Below are 18,951 nucleotides of genomic sequence, written 5' to 3' on the forward strand. Positions count from 1 at the left end.
TGTATGCAGTTCTAGGGCTTTGCTGTCCATTGTGGTTAGCCACTAGCCACATATGGCTATTTAAATTAAAATTAACTGAAATTAAATAAAATGAAAAATTTATTTCTTCAGTCTCCCCAGACCCGTTTCAAATGCTCACCAAACGTGTAGCTTTTGGCATTTGTATTGCGAAGTACAGATACAGAACATTTCCTTCATCATAGTAAGTTCTCTAGGATAGCACTACAGGACATTTTTTTCTTGTGGGTCCCCCCCCCCCCGCTCCCCGCCCCAGTATTTGTTGTGTGAATGTCTTACTCTTTATTTATCCAGTCTCCTATTGATGGGCTTGTGGGTGTGTAAGTTTTTTCTGTTACGAATGGCATTAGATAGGGATCCCTGGGTGGCGCAGCGGTTTAGCCCCTGCCTTTGGCTCAGGGCGTGATCCTGGAGACCCAGGATCAAATCCCACGTCGGGCTCCCGGTGCATGGAGCCTGCTTCTCCCTCTGCTTATGCCTCTCTCTCTCTCTCTGTGTGTGTGTGTGACTATCATAAATAAATAAATAAGTAATTAAAAAAAAAAAAAACGAATGGCATTAGATAGAGAGAAAGTGAGTGTGTGTGTATGTGTGTGTGTGTAGGTAATATCCCTGGGTAAATGTGTGATTCTCTGGGGTGTATACTTAGGAGGGAAATTTGGGTATATACAGTTTAAACTTCATGAGACCTGCTAAATTACTCTTGAGTAGTTTTATCAATTCACATTCCAGAATCAGCGGCATGTAGCAGTAACATTTGGTGACTTTAGGCTCTTTTGCCACTTTGCTGAATGGATGTCTGCTGCATGTGACAGCTTTGTCTCAGATTGTGGTTGTCATTTGTTAGAATGCTTTTGAAAACTATAGACTCCTGTGAGTAGGTGTGGAAATCCAACCTAGAAATCCGGAGTTATCAAAGTTGTTTCAATTCCGATTTACATTCAGATTTATTTATTTATTTATTTATTTATTTATGATTTCATGTATTTATTCATGAGAGACACACAGAGAGAGAGAGGCAGACACACAGGCAGAGGGAGAAGCAGGCTCCATGCAGGGACCCTGACATGGGACTAGATCCCGGGTCTCCAAGGTCATGCCCTGGGCTGAAGGTGGCGCTAAACCGCTGAGCCATCGGGCTGCCCTACATTCAGCTTTATAGCCAGAGCTGTATTCCTTGTTATAGATGTTTAGTCTGCTCTTTAAAAGTAAAATGTGTGTATAGTCCCAAATGTGGAAAATACAGAACTAGTTGAAAACATGTGGACCCTGCTCCCCAGTAATGACTGTCATGTTACTTTTAGTGTTCTTTCTTTCTTTTTTTTTTTGTTTTAAGATTTTCTGTGTTTATTCATGATACACAGAGAGGCAGAGACACAGGCAGAGGGAGAAGCAGGCTCCATGCAGGGAGCCTGATGTGGGACTCGATCCTGGGACTCCAGAATCACGACCTGCTCCAAAGGCAGGCACTTAACCACTGAGCTACCCAGGGATCCCTTTTTTTCTTTTTTTCTTTTTTTTTTTAAAGACTTATTTATTTATTCATAGAGGCAGAGACACAGGCAGAGAGAGAAGCAGGCTTCTTGCAGGGAGCCCTATATGGGACTCGATCCATCGACCTGGTATCACGCCTTGAGCCAAAGGCAAGATGCTCAACTGCTAAGCCACCCAGGCGTCCCATGTTCTTTCTACTCATCTACCTATGGTAAAATTGGAGTGTTAATGAACATACATGAGCACATATGAGATATATATATATAATTTACTTCATATGATATATACACATAGTGTCTTTTGCTTTCTTTGCTCAACATATTTTCCATAAGAATGGGAGCAGATAGTCTACTTTGGAGAGAGTGGTTTTAAGAGGCTGTGTTGGTTCTCTTTGCCTTGCCTCAATGCGTTGAACTAGGCTCCTGTTGCATTGATGATTTTGCACTTGCCCACTGTTCTGAGTGGCTCAGCATAGTCCTACTATTTGATGACTGTCAGACTGTGTGGGAGCATTCATCTTTTATATTTACTGTTGGGCTTTTTGGAAAATGAAAAGTAGGTTGGATTCTGTCAGCTCACAGATATTTATTGACAATCTCTTCTCTGTAGTGCTATGCCTTTCACTGTGGTCCCTGCCTCAGGAAGCTGATACCCATCTGGCGAGAGGTGTGAGAGGGCTTGTTATTAGTCTTAATGAAACTATCAGATTGAAGTCTTTAAAGCTCAGAATTGCTAGGAAAGGAAATGGATAGTGGAGGGAAGTCAGGCATTCTACCTGGAGGGATCCATGGGCTGAGGGCAGAGAGACATGGGAGGGCCGAGTGAGGTGCGAAAGTTACCTGTTTTAGTGTTTGTTCTGGTGGTTGTGGCTCCCTGGCCGATAATCCTGGGGGCTTCATCTGAAAGACACTTAATTTTCTGCAGGTGCTGTTAAGCGTATTTTTCTCATTGTAAATCTGGTATCAGTGAGGTGGGTAAGACAGGTACCACCGTTTCTATTTGTTGCACTATAGATTTAGGTGACTTTTTTAATTCTTTTTTTTTTTTTTTTTTTTTAATGATAGTCACAGAGAGAGAGAGAGAGGCAGAGACACAGGCGGAGGGAGAAGCAAGCTCCATGCACCGGAAGCCCGATGTGGGATTCGATCCTGGGTCTCCAGGATCGCGCCCTGGGCCAAAGGCAGGCGCCAAACCGCTGCGCCACCCAGGGATCCCTCTTTTTTTTTTTTTTTTAAAGTAATCTCTACCTATCTATAATGGAGCTTGAATTCACAGCCCCAAGATCAAGAGTCGCGTGCCCTACCAACTGAGCAAGCAACCCTGACAATAATAGACCTTAGTTTGGACCCCAAAAATGGGGCATTAATTAGAGGCAGGCTTTTGTAGCACAAGAAGCATCGAGTAACTATTCTGACCTGGAAAGGGCAAAGACCAGGCCAGCTGGGAAGACTTGGAGGTAGTAGGAATTTAGCTATTTTCTAAAGAGCCCTTCTAGCAATTAATGTGTTTCTCTTTCTAACTTTTAAATTCTCAATTCCCAGGGGAAAGAATCTGATTAGTATGGCTTAGGCCATGTGTCCACCTCTGGTTCTGTCGCCTGTGGCTGGAGGGGAGGTAACATGTTTCAGACGAGGCTACTGGAGTCTTCCTCCTCAAATATCAAAAATTTCCCTAAAAGTTGTCTGCCACAGACAGGCCTAAGAGAGGTAAATTCATTTGTCTGAGTTCACAAGTTACTGGCAAAATTACCAGTAGTTCTGCCCTTAGACTTGGTGAGGTAAGAGGGCCTCTAGAGCCCTAGTGCTCTACAAGGTCCCACTCTGGTTTCCTTTCAGCCATTCCCCTATAGGGTGAGGATTCCATGGGATTAAGGAGATATATTCACCTGGGCCCATTTCCCTCACCACTCCCCCTTCAGGTTCTGGACCACATTGTGGATACATGGGACCCCTGGAATCTCTTACCCATACAACCCCACGCTGATTTCCTAGGCTTCTGTGGGCATCTTCCCTGATTTGCCTCTGGAGTGCAAACCATGCAACAACAGGTGCATGCCTAGGCCGGAAGGGTAGTTGTTTTAGTGGGGAAGGATGGCCTGAGTGGCCACACTCAAGTGCAAAAGCCTCTTGCACTGTGGGACAGAGTCAGAGGTGTGAAGAGAGGGGGAAAGTGAGGACCACCTTTCCCAGTGTATTTCATTCTGACACAGAACTCCTGAGGAATGTGAGAATTCCAAATTTGAACCCAGTCTTCCAGGTGGTAATGAAGCAAGTATATTTGTTAAGGCAGGAGAAGACAATATACTTTATTTTTTTAATAGCTTGTTCATATGATTAATACCTTAAAATGTAGATGTGATATAAGAATTTCCATTTGTACTTCTGCCCAGGCCCTGAAAGTTTAGAGATAGGCCTGTGTGAGACTGAGACTCTGAAACATGACTTTTTTCCTCATTTGTTATAGAGTGCCTACACATCAGTGGATTCTTAGCAAGGCAAACTACAAAAATTCTGAATTAAAATTTTGGTAGTTTGTGAAACCTTGTGAGAGTTAGTTTCATCATTGTGAGGCATTCCCATACCATCCTGCTGATGGCTTGATCAGTGTTGTAAGACTTCTTAAAAAGGGCCTGGCAGTCTGTATTAGGCAATAAATGTCATTCAGCTAGCTGTTTGACTTGACTTTTTAATTTTTAATTTTTTTTATTTTTTGACTTGACTTTTGAGGCCAAACAGACTCGGGGTGGGGGTGAATGGGTGACGGGCACTGAAGGGGGCACTTGACGGGATGAGCACTGGGTGTTATTCTGTAAGTTGGCAAATTGAACACCAATAAAAAATAAGTTTATTATAAAAAAAAAACAGACTCATTGACCAAAAGGTTTGAACGTAGTACAAACATATTGTCTACTAACTTTTACAGTGGATTTGAAACCCAAAGGAGTGATTATGGGGAAGCAGAAAGCCACCTTAAAACCTATATGATTGTTTCATCTTCACTAGTTATTTGAACTTTCATCTGTCCGTTCCATTTTGATCCTTACCAAGCAGTGTCAACTGCCTGAGAGCTGATAGATCTTGGTTCACTTAGTTTCCTAAATTATACTGTTATCGCTTCTTTTTTAAATATCTGGGGCATGTGTGGGGAGAGTAAGGTGGGTATGTGGTGTGTATATGTAGTGAGAGAAGGGAGGAGAAAAAGAGACCCCGTATCTCTGGAAGTTTGAAATTATTTATGCATACGCATATATCATCTCAAACTTCATAAAAGTAGCTAGTACTGAGAACCATTTTTTTTCTGAGCCATTTGAGAGTAAGGTGTCAAAATGATGCTCCTATGTATCACACCCAAACATTTCAGTCTCTATTTTCTCAAACAAGGCATTCTCCATAATCACAAATCAAACTTCAAAATCAAAATTCAGTGGATGTGTCACTATGATCCAGTCTGCAGGCTCCATTCAGATTTTATCAGTTGTTCCAATCGTGTCCTTAATGATAAAAGGATTCAGTTCGGGATTATGCATGCATCTAGATTTTCATGATGCTTTTGAAGATTATAAGCCAGTTATTTTTTTTTAAGATTTTATTTATATATTCATGAGAGATACACACAGAGGCAGAGATACAGGCAGAGGGAGAAGCAGGCTCCATGCAGGGAGCCCAACGTGGGACTCGATCCCGGGTCTCCAGGATCACGCCCTGGGCTGAAGGCAGCGCTAAACTGCTGAGCCACCAGGGCTGCCCCAAGCCAGTCATTTTGTAAAATGTTCCTTAGTCTGAGTTTGTCTGATGTTCCCTCATGATTAGATTCCAGCTTCACACCTTTGGCAGAAATGCCACAGCAAGAGTGCTGCTCATCCCATTCTGGTTTCCACATGCTCCTTTACTGGCAAAGCTAATTTTGATTGTTTGATTAGAATTATGTCTGCCAAATTTCTCCTTTGAAAACAATTCCTCTTTTCTTTATAATTCTCCTCCAATTATTTTTGGAGAGATATTTTGAAAATATGTAAATACCTCATTATTCATCAGACTTTATTAATTAGTTGATTTTAGATCTGTGACTAATGGATTCTAGTTTATTTAAAGTGTTATAATCTGTTGCTATTTATTTTTTCCCACAAATTGTTCCAACTTGACCAGTGGGAACTCCTTCATGTTGGCTCCTGTTTCCTCTGGACACAGCCCTATGATTCTTTGCGCATTTCCTTGTTTCAGGCAAAGTAAGATTTTTTGGGCTCCTGTCATACTCTCTCTGTTCTATCGTCAAAATCAGCCATTTCTCCAAATAGAAATTTTTCTCTCTGTGGAGTTTAGAAACCAAGATCTGAGTGTTAGGTGTGCTTGCTGCTACCAGGGCATTGTTGCTTTGATGCTTTGTCTGTGGACGTAGCTCTTCAATATTTGTATGATCATACACGTGTGGTGGAATCTACATTTATTTCCTTGTCTATGTATATTGAAAATGAGTTCACACTTATAACCCACCATCGGCTTTTTTTTTTTTTTTTTTTTTTTTAAGATTTTATTTATTCATGAGAGACGGAGGGAGGCAGAGACATAGGCAGGAGAAGCAGGCTCCCTGCAAGGAGCCTGGTGTGGAACTCGATTCTGGACCCCGGGATCATGCCCTAAGCAAAAGGTAGACGTCTGCAGCCCCACAGCCCAGAATTTTTGTCCCATAGCCCTTGCTTATGTTTCTTGCTGTTATTTATTGCTATTGTTATCAGCAGACTATTTTTCTAATCAGACACATTTATTTTTTTTGTTGACTGTTACAAAGAATGTTTTATTGAATATCATTAGATGTACACTGTTGCTCACTTGTGCAAGAATTTCTGTGCCATTAAAGCCAGAGTGGAACTGGCTTTGCTATGACTCCTTCCAGTGTAGGGAGTATGTGTCCTTCATCGTTGTGTCCTCAGCGCCCAGAGGGGCACACAGTAAGTGCTCAATAAACATTTATTGGATTTGTGTGGTCCTCAGCTTCTTTTAATGAACAGTAAGCCTAAAATAATGACATTTCTGCTAGATGGTGAGGAGCTACTGCTTTGCGATTTAAAGCCAACATTCTTTTCTTCCTAAGCAGTTCTGCCTTTTTTTTCAACAGAAGGTGGTCTTTTGCTCCATTAAGGAAGCTCTGGAAGTGGACTGGAGCAGTGATAAGGCAAAGGCAGCTCTGAAGCGAACAACTTCGGATTACTTTCTCCTTCAAGGTGAGGACTCAGAGCATAGCTTACCAGAGAGTGCTTTGTGCTGTGATTGTTGCAACTGTGGCTGCAGAGTGCAGGGGGTTTCTTGATGTTTGTCCTTAGTCGAGTTCCTACTGAACTGGTTCTCAGTGGCCATGAGCTGGTTCTCAGTGGCCACTTGAGAACATCCATACAGATGGTGATGAGGTCCCTCATTGACTTCTGCATAACCCTCACCCTTCCACAGGGAGATTGAGTTAGAGATACTGTTTTTATTTGTCAAATTTGCAAAGCACTTTTGGTTGCGTTTGGATAGTCCTCAGCCTTCCTTTCTCCAGGGCTGGGTCTGTGAAGACTCCTAGAACACCCCCTACCCCAAGTCAGGACAGATGGTGGCTATGTATAATAGCTACACAAAATTCTTCCCTCCCCAAGCACTATGTATATTGATTCAAAGGGAAATATGTAAAACTATATAAAATTTTTTAATAAATTGAAAACGAGACAAGGCTAATTAGCTAGGAGTGAGGCTTTCTCCCTATTAGTGGTGTTAACTAGGCTGGGGTTGGGGAGAGTTGGGAAAAACTAGAGTACTTAATACCCCATTGATAAATCATCCAGCGGGTGGGAAATCATCCAGTCGGTTAGGTAGGAAGGAATCTTAGGCACGTGACTCTGCTAGGACTCAGAAAATACCTCCTTCTCTGGACTGGGAAGGGCAGCAAGGCAGTGCCATCTCTAGTCCAGCCTGAGCATGGGGCCTAGGCCATTGGGAGAAGCTAATCCCTCAGTGTCTGGCATATTGAGAGCCCTCAGTAAACCATAAGCCATTAATTTGCAAAGGCTTGGGGTATAACCTGAGTGGTTCTTATTGCTGCTATAAAAGGAGAGTCAGCTGGTATTTGAGTTTACCAAAATCTGGTGATTTCTCAATGAGGGCAGTTTTGCTAACTGGGCGCATTAGTGATGTCAAAACATTTTTAGTTGTTCAGGCTGGGAGCAAGTAGGGTGCAGAGGGGTGGGCATGTTGCTAAATATCCATGGCACAGGCCAGCCCACCATGATTTTCTTTTTTTTTATCTTTTTCTTTCTTTCTTTCTTTTTTTTTTTTAAAGATTTTATTTATTCACGAGAGAGACACAGAGAGAGAGAGAGAATGGCAGAGGGAGAAGCAGGCTTCATGATGTGGGACTGGATTCCGGGTCTCCAGGATCAGGCCCTGGGCAGTGCTAAGTCACTGAGCCACCCAGGCTGGCCCGGCCCCCCCTTGCAATTTCTAAAATATTTTCTTCTTCCAGCTCATCAACATAGTAACCTTGTGAGGTAGTCAGGATAGGAATTCTCTCCAGTTTGGTTTCTTGAGGTGAGGAAACAGAGACCCAGAGAGGTTCAGTGCTTTACCTAAGAGAACACAGACAAGCAACTGCAAATGAGCTAGGGCCCTGATCCACTCAGGTCTTTGAAGCCTAATGCCATTTGAGACACCTGGAAACAGCAGCCTTGCTCCGTTTTAAGTGCTCTGTAGGTGTTAGCTTATGAGATCTTCACCACACTCATGTGAGGTAGCTGCTATTCCTCTATCATAGGTATTTTAAAAGATACATACAGATCAATGAAGACTGAGGTCTGCGGCCATCCCTGCCCTCAAGAGCCCATCACTAAGATGGGGCGGGGGGGCAACAGTGTTGGAGGAGGTATATATTTAATTCAGACACTGTGGGCCAGCACCAGCAGAAGTTACAAAGGGTTGGGGAAGTAGGTCCTGGGGAAGAAGTGGTAGCCTTAATTGTGACACATTTAGCCGGCAGTGGTGCACGGTTGTTCAGAACAGGAGCTTTGGAATCAAAACGTCTGGTTTTTCAGTCCTGGTTCTGTTATTTTTTAAGGTGGGTGATGTTGAGCTACATAGTTAAATTCCCAGAGGCTCACTCAAATTCCCCTCTGACTGGGGGTGTTAATAGCACTTGGCTCTTGGGGTTTTTGTAAGGCTAGATCCTATACATACAAAGGGCTCAGCACAGAGCACGGAAGTCCTAGAAACCTGTGTTATCTGTGAAGGTGGACTTTGGTATTTTGGGTTTTTGTTTTTGGCATGAGTACTTGGCAACTGTGTGGAAATTTTGAGATTGACTTGATTTCCCTTAATTCCATGCTTGAGTAGGTATTATCATGGCAGCAATCCTAGAAGATTTTAATTTTCTGCCTGTGACACTTTGTTGGATAATACATCCCATATTTTTACTTCTCTTTTCTAAATGGTACTTGTTACCTTTTCAGTTTCAATTTCAGGGCTTTAGAGTTGGTGATTAAAACGATGTTTATTAGTTAATAGTGATAGAAATTTTTTTATAGTAAGAAATACATACCATAAAGTTGACTATCTTAACCATTTTTACATGTACAGTTCTATAACTGTCGTTAGAGTTATTAAAAGGAGGCAGGCCCACATATCTTCTAGGCCAGATACGGCAGGAATGGGCTTTCCACTCCTTCCTCCACCCCCATCACCTGTGGCATGTGTGATGAAGGACCCTAGTCACTGGCTGGCAAGTACAGATCCTCAGGCCACTTTGCCTAAGCCTTAGAACCCATTCAGTGGCACAGGAGAAGTGACTCGCCATTGTCTTAGAACAAATTAGTGGTCTCCTGACTCTTCAGGGGCTTGTTCCTTCACCCCACACTCAGTGCTCTTCCTGTTTGTAGATAACCATCACAACCTTTCCTGGCCTCTCTCTCTGCAGCAGATAACTAACCTTTCTTGTGTGGTGTCATACACACATTCTTCGTGATTTTTTTATTCTTTTAATCTATCCAAGCTCTGCTGTATCTTTCCAGAGGGGCTGCAACTAGAGCTGTGGGGAGTGCTCCAAATGCAGTGAGCACAAGGACCTGCATTGGCTCTTGGGAGATTCTTTACGAAAGCATGCTTAATTAACGACCTCTGTTGCCTGCTGGACTAAAGTTCTGGAAGTAGAGGGAAATGCTTCTTGTGATCTCTTTCCTTGGTTACACCAGCAGCTTAGAACCCTCTGCTTATAGATATGAAGGTGGCTCTCTGTGGGTGTATCATCTTGATCTTATATCCAGAGAAATACTCCTTTCGATTTTCTGCTCAGCCACTCGTGGAGCTATCAGATTCTCCTGTAATTTGACCTCACTGGATTTATGCAGCAGAGCATAGCAGCTTCCACATATGGAGTTGCCTTCTGCCATATATGCTTGCCATCAACTGTCTTTGTGACCTTGGGCAAATAACTTGCCTTTCTAGGATTTTGTTTCCTCACTTATTAAATGATAAGATTAAGCCAGCCTGTTCTGAAAATCTTTCACAGCCTGAACAATCAGTGAATATCCTTCTTGTATTTTTCTACTTTTAATTAGCAACTTTATTGAACTATAACTTATACTAGGGAATTTACTTATTTTAAGTGTATTTCTTTCAAAAAACTCTAGGATTTTAAAAATTTTTTTTATTTTGGGGGTTTTGTTTTGTGTTTCTATTAAGAAATAAACTAATTCAGGGATCCCTGGGTGCCTCACCGGTTTGGCGCCTGCCTTTGGCCCTGGGCGTGATCTTGGAGTCCCGGGATCAAGTCCCGCATCAGGCTTCCTGCATGGAGCCTGCTACTCCCTCTGCCTATGTCTCTGCCTCTGTCTCTTCTCTCTCTCTGTCTCTCTCTCTCTCTCTCTCTCTGCCTTTCATGAATAAATAAATAAATCTTAAAAAAAATTAATTCAAACAGAATATCCTCAATGTAGTCCTGAAGTTTGATTTTTTTTTTCCTTTTAAAGACTTTATTTATTCATGAGAGACACAGAAAGAGACAGACCGACAGACACACATAGGCAGAGGGAGAAGCAGACTCCCCCACAGGACCTTGTGATCAAGCCCTGAGTCAAAGGCAGATGCTCAACCACTGAACCACCCAGGTGTCCCTCCTTAAGTTTGATTTTTTTATTAATTATTTTTTTTGCAGTTTGATTTTTTTTTAAAGATTTTATTTATTCATGAGAGACACACACAGACAGAGAGAGAGAGAGAGAGACAGAGAGAGACAGAGAGAGAGAGGCAGAGACATAGGCAGAGGGAGAAGCAGGCTCCATGCAAGGAGCCTGATGTGGGACTCAATCCCGGGTCTCCAGGATCACACCCTGAGCTGCAGGCGGCACTAAACTGCTGCACCACCTGGGCTGCCCTGAAGTTTGATTTTAACTAGAACCATTCTTGGGGCACCTGGGTGGCTCAGTTGGTTAAGCATCTGACTTCAGTTTCATTTTCATTTTTTTCTTCTTCTTTTTTTTTTTTTTTGTTAAACTGGATGGCCTTACATGATATAGAACATCTTGGAGCACATACAGAGTGACCTAATATGTCTTGTTGGCTGCATGATGTATTTCTATGGGTATCTGTTGTTTGTGAACACTTTCATTTTTTTTTGTTTAATTTATTTATTCATAGAGACACAGCGAGAGAGAGAGGCAGAGACACAGGCAGAGGGAGAAGCAGGCACCATGCAGGGAGTCCGACGTGGGACTCGATCCCAGGTCTCCAAGATCACGCCCTGGGCTGCAGGCGGCGCTAAACCGCTGCGCCACCCGGGCTGCCCCCAGTTTCATTTTGAAAGGCATATAAGGGACGCCTGGGTGGCTCAGCAGTTGAGCATCTGTGTTGGGCTCAGGGTATGATCCTGGGGCCTGGGATCGAGTCCCACATTGGGCTCCTTACAGGGAGCCTGCTTCTCCCTCTGCCTATCTCTCTGTGTCTCTCATGAATAAATAAATAAAATGTTTATTAAAAAAAATTTTTTTTATTGGCATTCAACCTGCCAACATGTAGCATAACACTCAGTGCTTGGGTCCCTGACCATGGCTCAGCGGTTTAGTGCCTGCTTTTGGCCCCGGGCGTGATCCTGGAGTCCTGGGATCGAGTCCCACATCGGACTCCCTGCATGGAGCCTGCTTCTCTCTCTGCCTGTATCTCTGCCTCTCTCTGTGTGTCTCTCATGAATACATAAAATCTTTAAACAAAACAAAACAAAAAAACACCCAGTGCTCATCCTGTCAAGTGAAAAATATGGAACATTTCACAAATTTGTGTGTCATCCTTGCGTAGGGGCCATGCTAATCTTCCCTGTATTGTTCCAATTTTAGTATATGTGCTGCCGAAGCGAGCACTAAATAAATAAAATCTTTAAAAAAAAAAAAAAAGGCATGTAAGCGAATTTCGGTTTTTCCTGGTCCTTGGAATTTGTTCCCAAGAACCTTTCTAGGAAGGTGACTTAATATACCTCTAACAATACCTTACGAGTTCCTAGTGAGGACAGAGTGCTTGTTTTTTTTTTTTTTTTTTTTTAAGATTTTATTTATTCATGAGAGAGAGAGGCAGAGACACAGGCAGAGGGAGGAGCAGGCTCCATGCAGGGAGCCTAATGTGGGACTGGATCCCGGGTATCCAGGATCACGCCCTGGCCTGAAGGCGGCTCTAAACCGCTGAGCCACCAGGGCTGCCCCAGAGTGCTTATTTGGTGGTGATGTACACCTGAGATGACCTCATAGGGTCTGTTTAATTATTGCCCAGTGGAGCACATAGTAGGTATTCCATAAGTAAATCTTTTTTGCCTGAGTGACTGGCTTTTGCTTGTCTGGTCATTTGCTCCACTGTAGAGGGAGAGCAGCCTGCCCACTAGTGTCCCTGCAGGATTTTCTTGCTTGCCTGCTTCTCTAGGTACCTGTCAGGCTCTTGATTTCAACATCGCTCTCCCCTGCCCCTCACATGTGTTTCTTACTGCCCCATTCACAATTCAGTCTCTGGTGGAGCAGCTGCCCTGTGGTGTGTGTGTGTATGTGTTTGCCTTGTTTGGGTGTTGAGTGTTTTTCCAGTTTACTTAATAAGATAGTGGCCAGACTGCATGCTTCCTGCTGCATTTTTCCACTATCTTGAGAGTTGGCCTCACCATCTGTGAGCAAAAGGTCTCATCTTTTTATTATTCTCCCATGGCATGTTGCAAAACATTAAGCGTGAGCTGGTTTCCTGTGGCAAAAAGTTGACTTTGATTTGTTCTTTTTGAGGTTACTGTGAGTTTATCATAACAGGAGTGCTAAAAATACCAAGTCTAGTATGGAAACAGCATTCACTTAACAAGCATGAACAATAACACGCAGGTTTAGCCCAGAGCAGGAAGAAATGGGCTTCACCACAAGATGAGAATTTCTTAGAGAATCCTTGGCAATCTGAACTTTCTCAGTCTCTGTTCTAATGAGTTGTGGAAAAGTACTTAGGCTGCTTTTGAGCTACAGAATTAAAGCTAAAAATAATCTTAACCAAACTTACTTGAACACCTGTATGTGCCAGATCCTGTGCCTGGGAATCCTCATCAGATTCTTGCCAGTGGAAAAGAGAAATACAAATCATTCTCCTCCTTGAGAGAATAGCTGTAATAGGGCTCTGGAGAAGGCTGTTGTGTTGCACTGCTCTGTTCTTTAGCGTGTGTGAATTACTTCATAATAAACTACTGTATTGCTCAGGGAACCAGGGGTCTGGCCGTCTTTGGGGGAGCCGAGAAGTCTTCACAGAGGACAAGACAACCGAGCTGTTTTTTTTTTTTTTTTTAATTTATTTTTTATTGGTGTTCAATTTACCAACATACAGAATAACCCCCAGTGTCCGTCACCCATTCACTCCCATCCCCCGCCCTCCTCCCCTTCTACCACCCCTAGTTTGTTTCACAGAGTTAGGAGTCTTTATGTTCTGTCTCCCTTTCTGATATTTCCCACACATTTCTTCTCCCTTCCTCTCTATTCCCTTTCACTATTATTTATATTCCCCAAATGAATGAGAACATACAATGTTTGTCCTTCTCCGATTGACTTACTTCACTCAGCATAATACCCTCTAGTTCCATGCACGTTGAAGCAAATGGTGGGTATTTGTCATTTCTAATGGCTGAGTAATATTCCATGGCATACATAAACCACATCTTATATATCCATTCATCTTTCAATGGACACCGAGGCTCCTTCCACAGTTTGGCTATTGTGGACACTGCTGCTAGAAACATCGGGGTGCAGGTGTCCCGGCGTTTCATTGCATCTGTATCTTTGGGTGCAGTTGCTGGGTCGTAGGGCAGGTCTATTTTTAACTCTTTGAGGAACCTCCACACAGTTTTCCAGAGTGGCTGCACCAGTTCATATTCCCACCAACATTGTAAGAGGTTTCCCTTTTATCTGCATCCTCTCCAACACTTGTGATTTCCTGCCTTGTTAATTTTCCCCATTCTCACTGGCTTTTTTTTTTTTTTTTTTTAAGATTTTATTTATTCATGAGAGACCGAGAGAGAGAGAGAGAGAGAGAGAGAGAGAGAGAGAGGCAGAGTCACAGGCAGAGGGAGAAGCAGGCTCCATGCAGGGACCCGACGTGGGACTCGATCCCAGGTCTCCAGGATCAGGCCCTGGGCTGAGGGCGGCGCTAAACCGCTGAGCCACCCGGGCTGCCCCTGAGCTGGCTTTTAAAGAAGAGGGGTTTGCTAGGGGCTGAAGAGAAGTGAGAATATTGCAGATAGAGGGCTAGAGGCGCCAAGACCATGGCACAGCGAGGCTAGAGGTGCCAAGACCATGGCACAGCGAGGCTGGAGCTCTCTGGTCACTGGCTGGAGAGAAGATCATTGGGGCCCTGCTTTTTTAGCCATTGATTGATTGATCAATTGATCGATCTTATTTTTTAAGTGATCTCTACACCCAACGTGGGACAACTCTGAGATCAAGTGTTATGTGCTCAACAACAACAACAACAACAACAACAACAACAACAACAAAAAAGAGTTACATGCTCTTTTGAGCCAATCAGGCGCCCTGGACTTTTACTCTTTTTTAAAAGATTTTATTTATTTATTCATGAGAGACAGAGAGAGGGAGGCAGAGACATAGGCAGAGAGAGAAGCAAGCTGCATGTCAGGAGCCTGATGTGGGGCTCAGTCTGGGGACTCCAGGATCACGCCCTGGGCTGAAGGCAGGTGCTCAACCTCTGAGCCACCCAGGCATTCCTAGGCTTTTATTTTTATATAGCTAGTCATTCCCCAGCTGATAGGATATTAGAATCACTCAGGGAACATTTGAAAAATACAGATTCCCTGGTTCTAACTCAGATTTATTGGATCAAAATAACTAGGGGAGTCTGGTGTATCTGTATATTCATAAAGCTCCACAGTTTCTTAAGGCTGAGCCAATTAGAGGGAAACTGCTATGGGAGAGGGGGTACCTGTGTTCTGTGTCACAGCTTTAAGTTACTTGTGGTCTTTGCAGCATATTATTTATTTCGAATGAGACCATTATTACACTGAGGCAGGAAAAAGGAACTAACCCATGTAGCTTTTGAATTTATACCCTCAGACTAAAGAAGAAAGAACTATAAACAAATACTGAACTCTAGTTAGTAGGTTTGTTTTTCACAGTGGTATATGGGTTAGCAATTCTGAAACTAGTTATTGTTTGCTCTAGAACTGAGCAAACAGATAAATATATTGTGGATAATGAGAATCAGATTTTTTTTTTATTGCTAGAAAACAGAGTTCCTATAAGTATGGAAAATGGGAAAGGCTACAAGGAACTCTGTGGGATCAGATGGGAATTGGAGTCACCAGATGAAATCACAGTTTTTCTATGTAGGTACAGAAATACATGTATGTATGTTTGTTTTTAAAGATTTTACTTATTTATTTATTCATGAGAGACCCAGAGAGAGAGAGGCAGACATAGGCAGAGGGAGAAGCAGGCTCCCCACAAGGAGCCTGATCCGGGACTCAATCCTGGATCCTGGGATCACACCCTGAGGTGAAGGCAGACGTTCAGCCTCTGAGTCACCCAGGCATCCCCCTAAATAAATAAAATTTATTTATTTATTTATTTATTTTTTAAAATTTTTATTTATTTATGATAGTCACAGAGAGAGAGAGAGAGAGAGAGGCAGAGACACAGGCAGAGGGAGAAGCAGGCTCCATGCACCGGGAGCCCGACGTGGGACTTGATCCCAGGTCTCCAGGATCGTGCCCTGGGCCAAAGGCAGGCGCTAAACCGCTGCACCACCCAGGGATCCCCAATAAAATCTTAAAAAAAAAAAAAAAGAACTGAGGACCTCTTATTCCAGATTAAAGAGAATAAGACATTGATAACTAAGGGGAATGGAGAATTCTAGATTGGGTTCGAGAGTAGGGGAAGATTTTTTTTTCTTTTGCTCTCAAGGACATTATTGGGACCGTTGATAAAATTTGAAAAAGGTCTGTAAATTAGATAATACTCTATCAATTTTAATTTCATGGTTTGCATAATTGTTTTGTGGTTATGTAAGAGAATGTTCTTGTTTTTAGGAAATACACTGAAGTATTTACGGGCAAATGTCAGATCATTCAGGAAAAAATGAATACATGTAGATATAAAATAACGATAAATGTGGCAGAATTTTTTTTTTCAGAATTTTTTTTTTAAGATTTTATTTATTTATTCATGAGAGACACAGAGAGAGGAGCAAAGACATAGGCAGGAGGAGGAGCAGGCTCCCCACAAGGATCCTGGTGTGGGACTCGATCCCGGACCCCGGGATCATGCCCTGAGCCGAAGGCAGACGCTCAACTGCTGAGCCACCCAGGCGTCCTAAATGTGGTAGAATGTTAACATTTGGGAAATCTTTTTTTTTTTTTTTTTTTTAAGATTTTATTTATTTATTCATGAGAGTCACACAGAGAGAGGCAGAGACGTAGGCAGGCAGAGGGAGAAGCAGGCCTCCTGTGGTGAGCCCAGTGTAGCACTTGATCCCGGACACCGGGATCACGACCTGAGCAAAAGGCAGGTGCTCACTGAGCCACTCAGGCGCCCAACATTTGGGAAATCTAGATGAAGTTATACAGGAATTCTGTATACGGTTTTCCTGTATGTCTAAAATTATACATAGCATCTGGTTGGCTCAGCCGGTTAAGCATCTGTTTTTGGCTCAGGTCAGAATCTCAGGGTCCTGGGTTTGAGCCCTACATTGAGCTCCCTGCTCAGTGGGGAGTCTGCTTCTCCTCCCTTTCTTTCTCTTGCAATCCCCCTTGCTGCTTCTTCCTCCACATGTGCTCTCTCTCTCTCAAAAATAAAATCTAAAAATTAAAATAAATAGAAACAATCTCCCAAAGAACCAATTGTTAGCACCTGGAAAATTCTGATATTTGATAGCTGATGAGTAATACTTGCAAAGGGCTTTTCGGTCTGTGCAGGGTCCATAGAATGGTGTATTTTAAGAGCACCTGCTCATCATCTCTTCAGATAGTGGGGAGATCTGAATCTCTTATTCTCTCTGTGCAGTTCCTCCAGAAGAGAGCTATATATGTTTCCCAGCTTTTCAAGGCTAACTAGAGACCCTTGCTGTTAAAGAAATACTATATATCATCAGTGAGAACCAGCAAAGCCTTGATGAATCAGGAGATGAAGAGCATGTCTCTGTTAGTGTTGTTCTGACCTATTTGCCATTTTTTCTTCTGTAGAGCATTCGTCAAGTTCAGACACTTGATTGGCATCTCCTTTCACCTTGAGCCCTAGCCTACCTAGCACTCTACATGGTGCTCTGTGGGACCAGAGTTCAGTCTGAGACCTCCTGATCTCCCCCTCTCTGTCACCCTCTCTCCTGTTCAGATGACCACACGTTCTCTCCTAGGACTGCCTCTCACCCGCAGTCTTCATTAGTGCCATAGTCCCTTTACCAGCCTCTGAATTCAGAGTTCCTTCTAATGCATATTCAGTCACCAGACTGATCTATCTAGACACTGAAACCATTCCATGAATCTTTCTTGCCATTAGGATACAATTTAAACTTAGTGGGTTGTATTTCTAGTCCTGGGACCTGTTGACCTCTTTTCAAATCCTTTGCATTCCCTAGTGCCCTCCCTGGACCCCACTCTTACTACTTGCTGTCACCCCCTTCATTTTTATACAAATTTCCATTCCTTAAAAAAAAAAAAAAATTCCATTCCTTTGGAAGGGGCTTCAGCCCTTCCCACTTACCCTCATTGCTCAGCTCCTGTGCTACCTCTAGGAACCTAACGCCCCTTATCTGAGTTGGGTTTCTTTCCTCTGTAGTCCACATACCACCCCCCAGATAATAGAGCTGACTGGAGGGTTGTCTTGTGGGCTCCCTCATCTCTTGACTGTCCAGCAGAGGTCTGACTCAGAATAGGGGCTTGGTAAATGTGGGTTGATTGATTGCTTAGGCCATCAGTCCCATGTTTGGAGAACTTTGTTAAAAATTTTTTTTTAAGATTTTATTTATTTAAGAGAGAGAACACACAAGTGGGGGAGGGGGAGGGGAGGGGCAGAGGGAAAGGGAGAAGCCGACTGCTTGCTGAGCAGGGAGCCTGATGTAAGGCTCAATCCCAGTACTCTGGGCAGATGCTTAACCAACTGAACCACTCAGGTTCCCCAGAATTTTGCTAATTCTCAGTTTGTGGATTCATTGATTTATTTTAGGCTTATGTAAAAGCGCCTAGATGTGCTAATTTGCCTGCATTCTTTTCCCCACTGCTACAAGACTGGAAGTATGTAAGCCCCAGACTTGGGTATATGATATAAGCCATAAGCATCTAAAGGATTGAAGTGTTTCCACTCTGCTTTAACTCCCCATGTCCAGGGAGCAAGGACCTCTTAGTAACCAGCAACTCCTGTCTCTGCTAGGAGTTGGTGAGGTCAGGGCCCTCCACTCAGGGATTACACTCTTTTCTAGGGTGACTAATTGTTCTGGGTTCGTAAATCTAGCCAGACAAGTTTGGGGTTCACATCTCCTTTCTCCTGCCAGTAGAATCTTCTCAGTCACCTGAGAAGGCTGCCTTGAAGCCTGCAGAGTTAGATCTGGAAAGGAGTGTAGATCCCAGCTCTGCTATGTATTTCTTGGCCTTAAGCAAGTCCCTTTATTTAGTGGCCTTTTTGGCAATGGAGATTTTGAAGATTTTCTACTTGAGATGATTATGTACAGGAGAGCCTTTGAAGTAGTTCTGTTTTCTCCTTTATTAAATTATAAAAGTGAGGCATATTAGTAAAATATAAAGCTATCTCAGAGGAAACTGCTGCTTCTTGTGTATTCTTCTAGAACTAACTTTCTTGCTTGCTTTCTTGGTTTCTTTCTTTCTTTCTTTCTTGGTTTATTTATTTATTTGTAACAGATGCCCAACCTGGGGCTTGAACTTGCAACCTTGAGATCAGGAGTCACATGCTCTCCTGAATAAGCC

The 18,951-nt window shown here is 43.0% G+C and overlaps 1 protein-coding gene and 1 non-coding gene across 4 annotated transcripts in view; one reads left to right on the forward strand and one right to left on the reverse strand.

The window, feature by feature from the left end:
* SAE1 (SUMO1 activating enzyme subunit 1) overlaps positions 1 to 18,951 on the forward strand; it is a 78,604-nt gene that overhangs the window by 26,745 nt on the left and 32,908 nt on the right. For all 3 annotated transcript variants that reach the window (XM_026014241.2, XM_072755558.1, XM_072755555.1), the window contains exon 6: positions 6,625 to 6,730. In XM_026014241.2, the coding sequence (XP_025870026.2) occupies positions 6,625 to 6,730 (106 nt within the window). The remainder of the gene's footprint in view (positions 1 to 6,624; positions 6,731 to 18,951) is intronic.
* LOC112931586 (U6 spliceosomal RNA) lies at positions 11,775 to 11,881 on the reverse strand. The gene has a single exon (XR_003237335.1). It is a non-coding gene; the product is annotated as a U6 spliceosomal RNA (small nuclear RNA).

This window comes from Vulpes vulpes, chromosome 1 (assembly GCF_048418805.1).
Source record: "Vulpes vulpes isolate BD-2025 chromosome 1, VulVul3, whole genome shotgun sequence".
Classification (NCBI taxonomy): Eukaryota; Metazoa; Chordata; class Mammalia; order Carnivora; family Canidae; genus Vulpes; species Vulpes vulpes.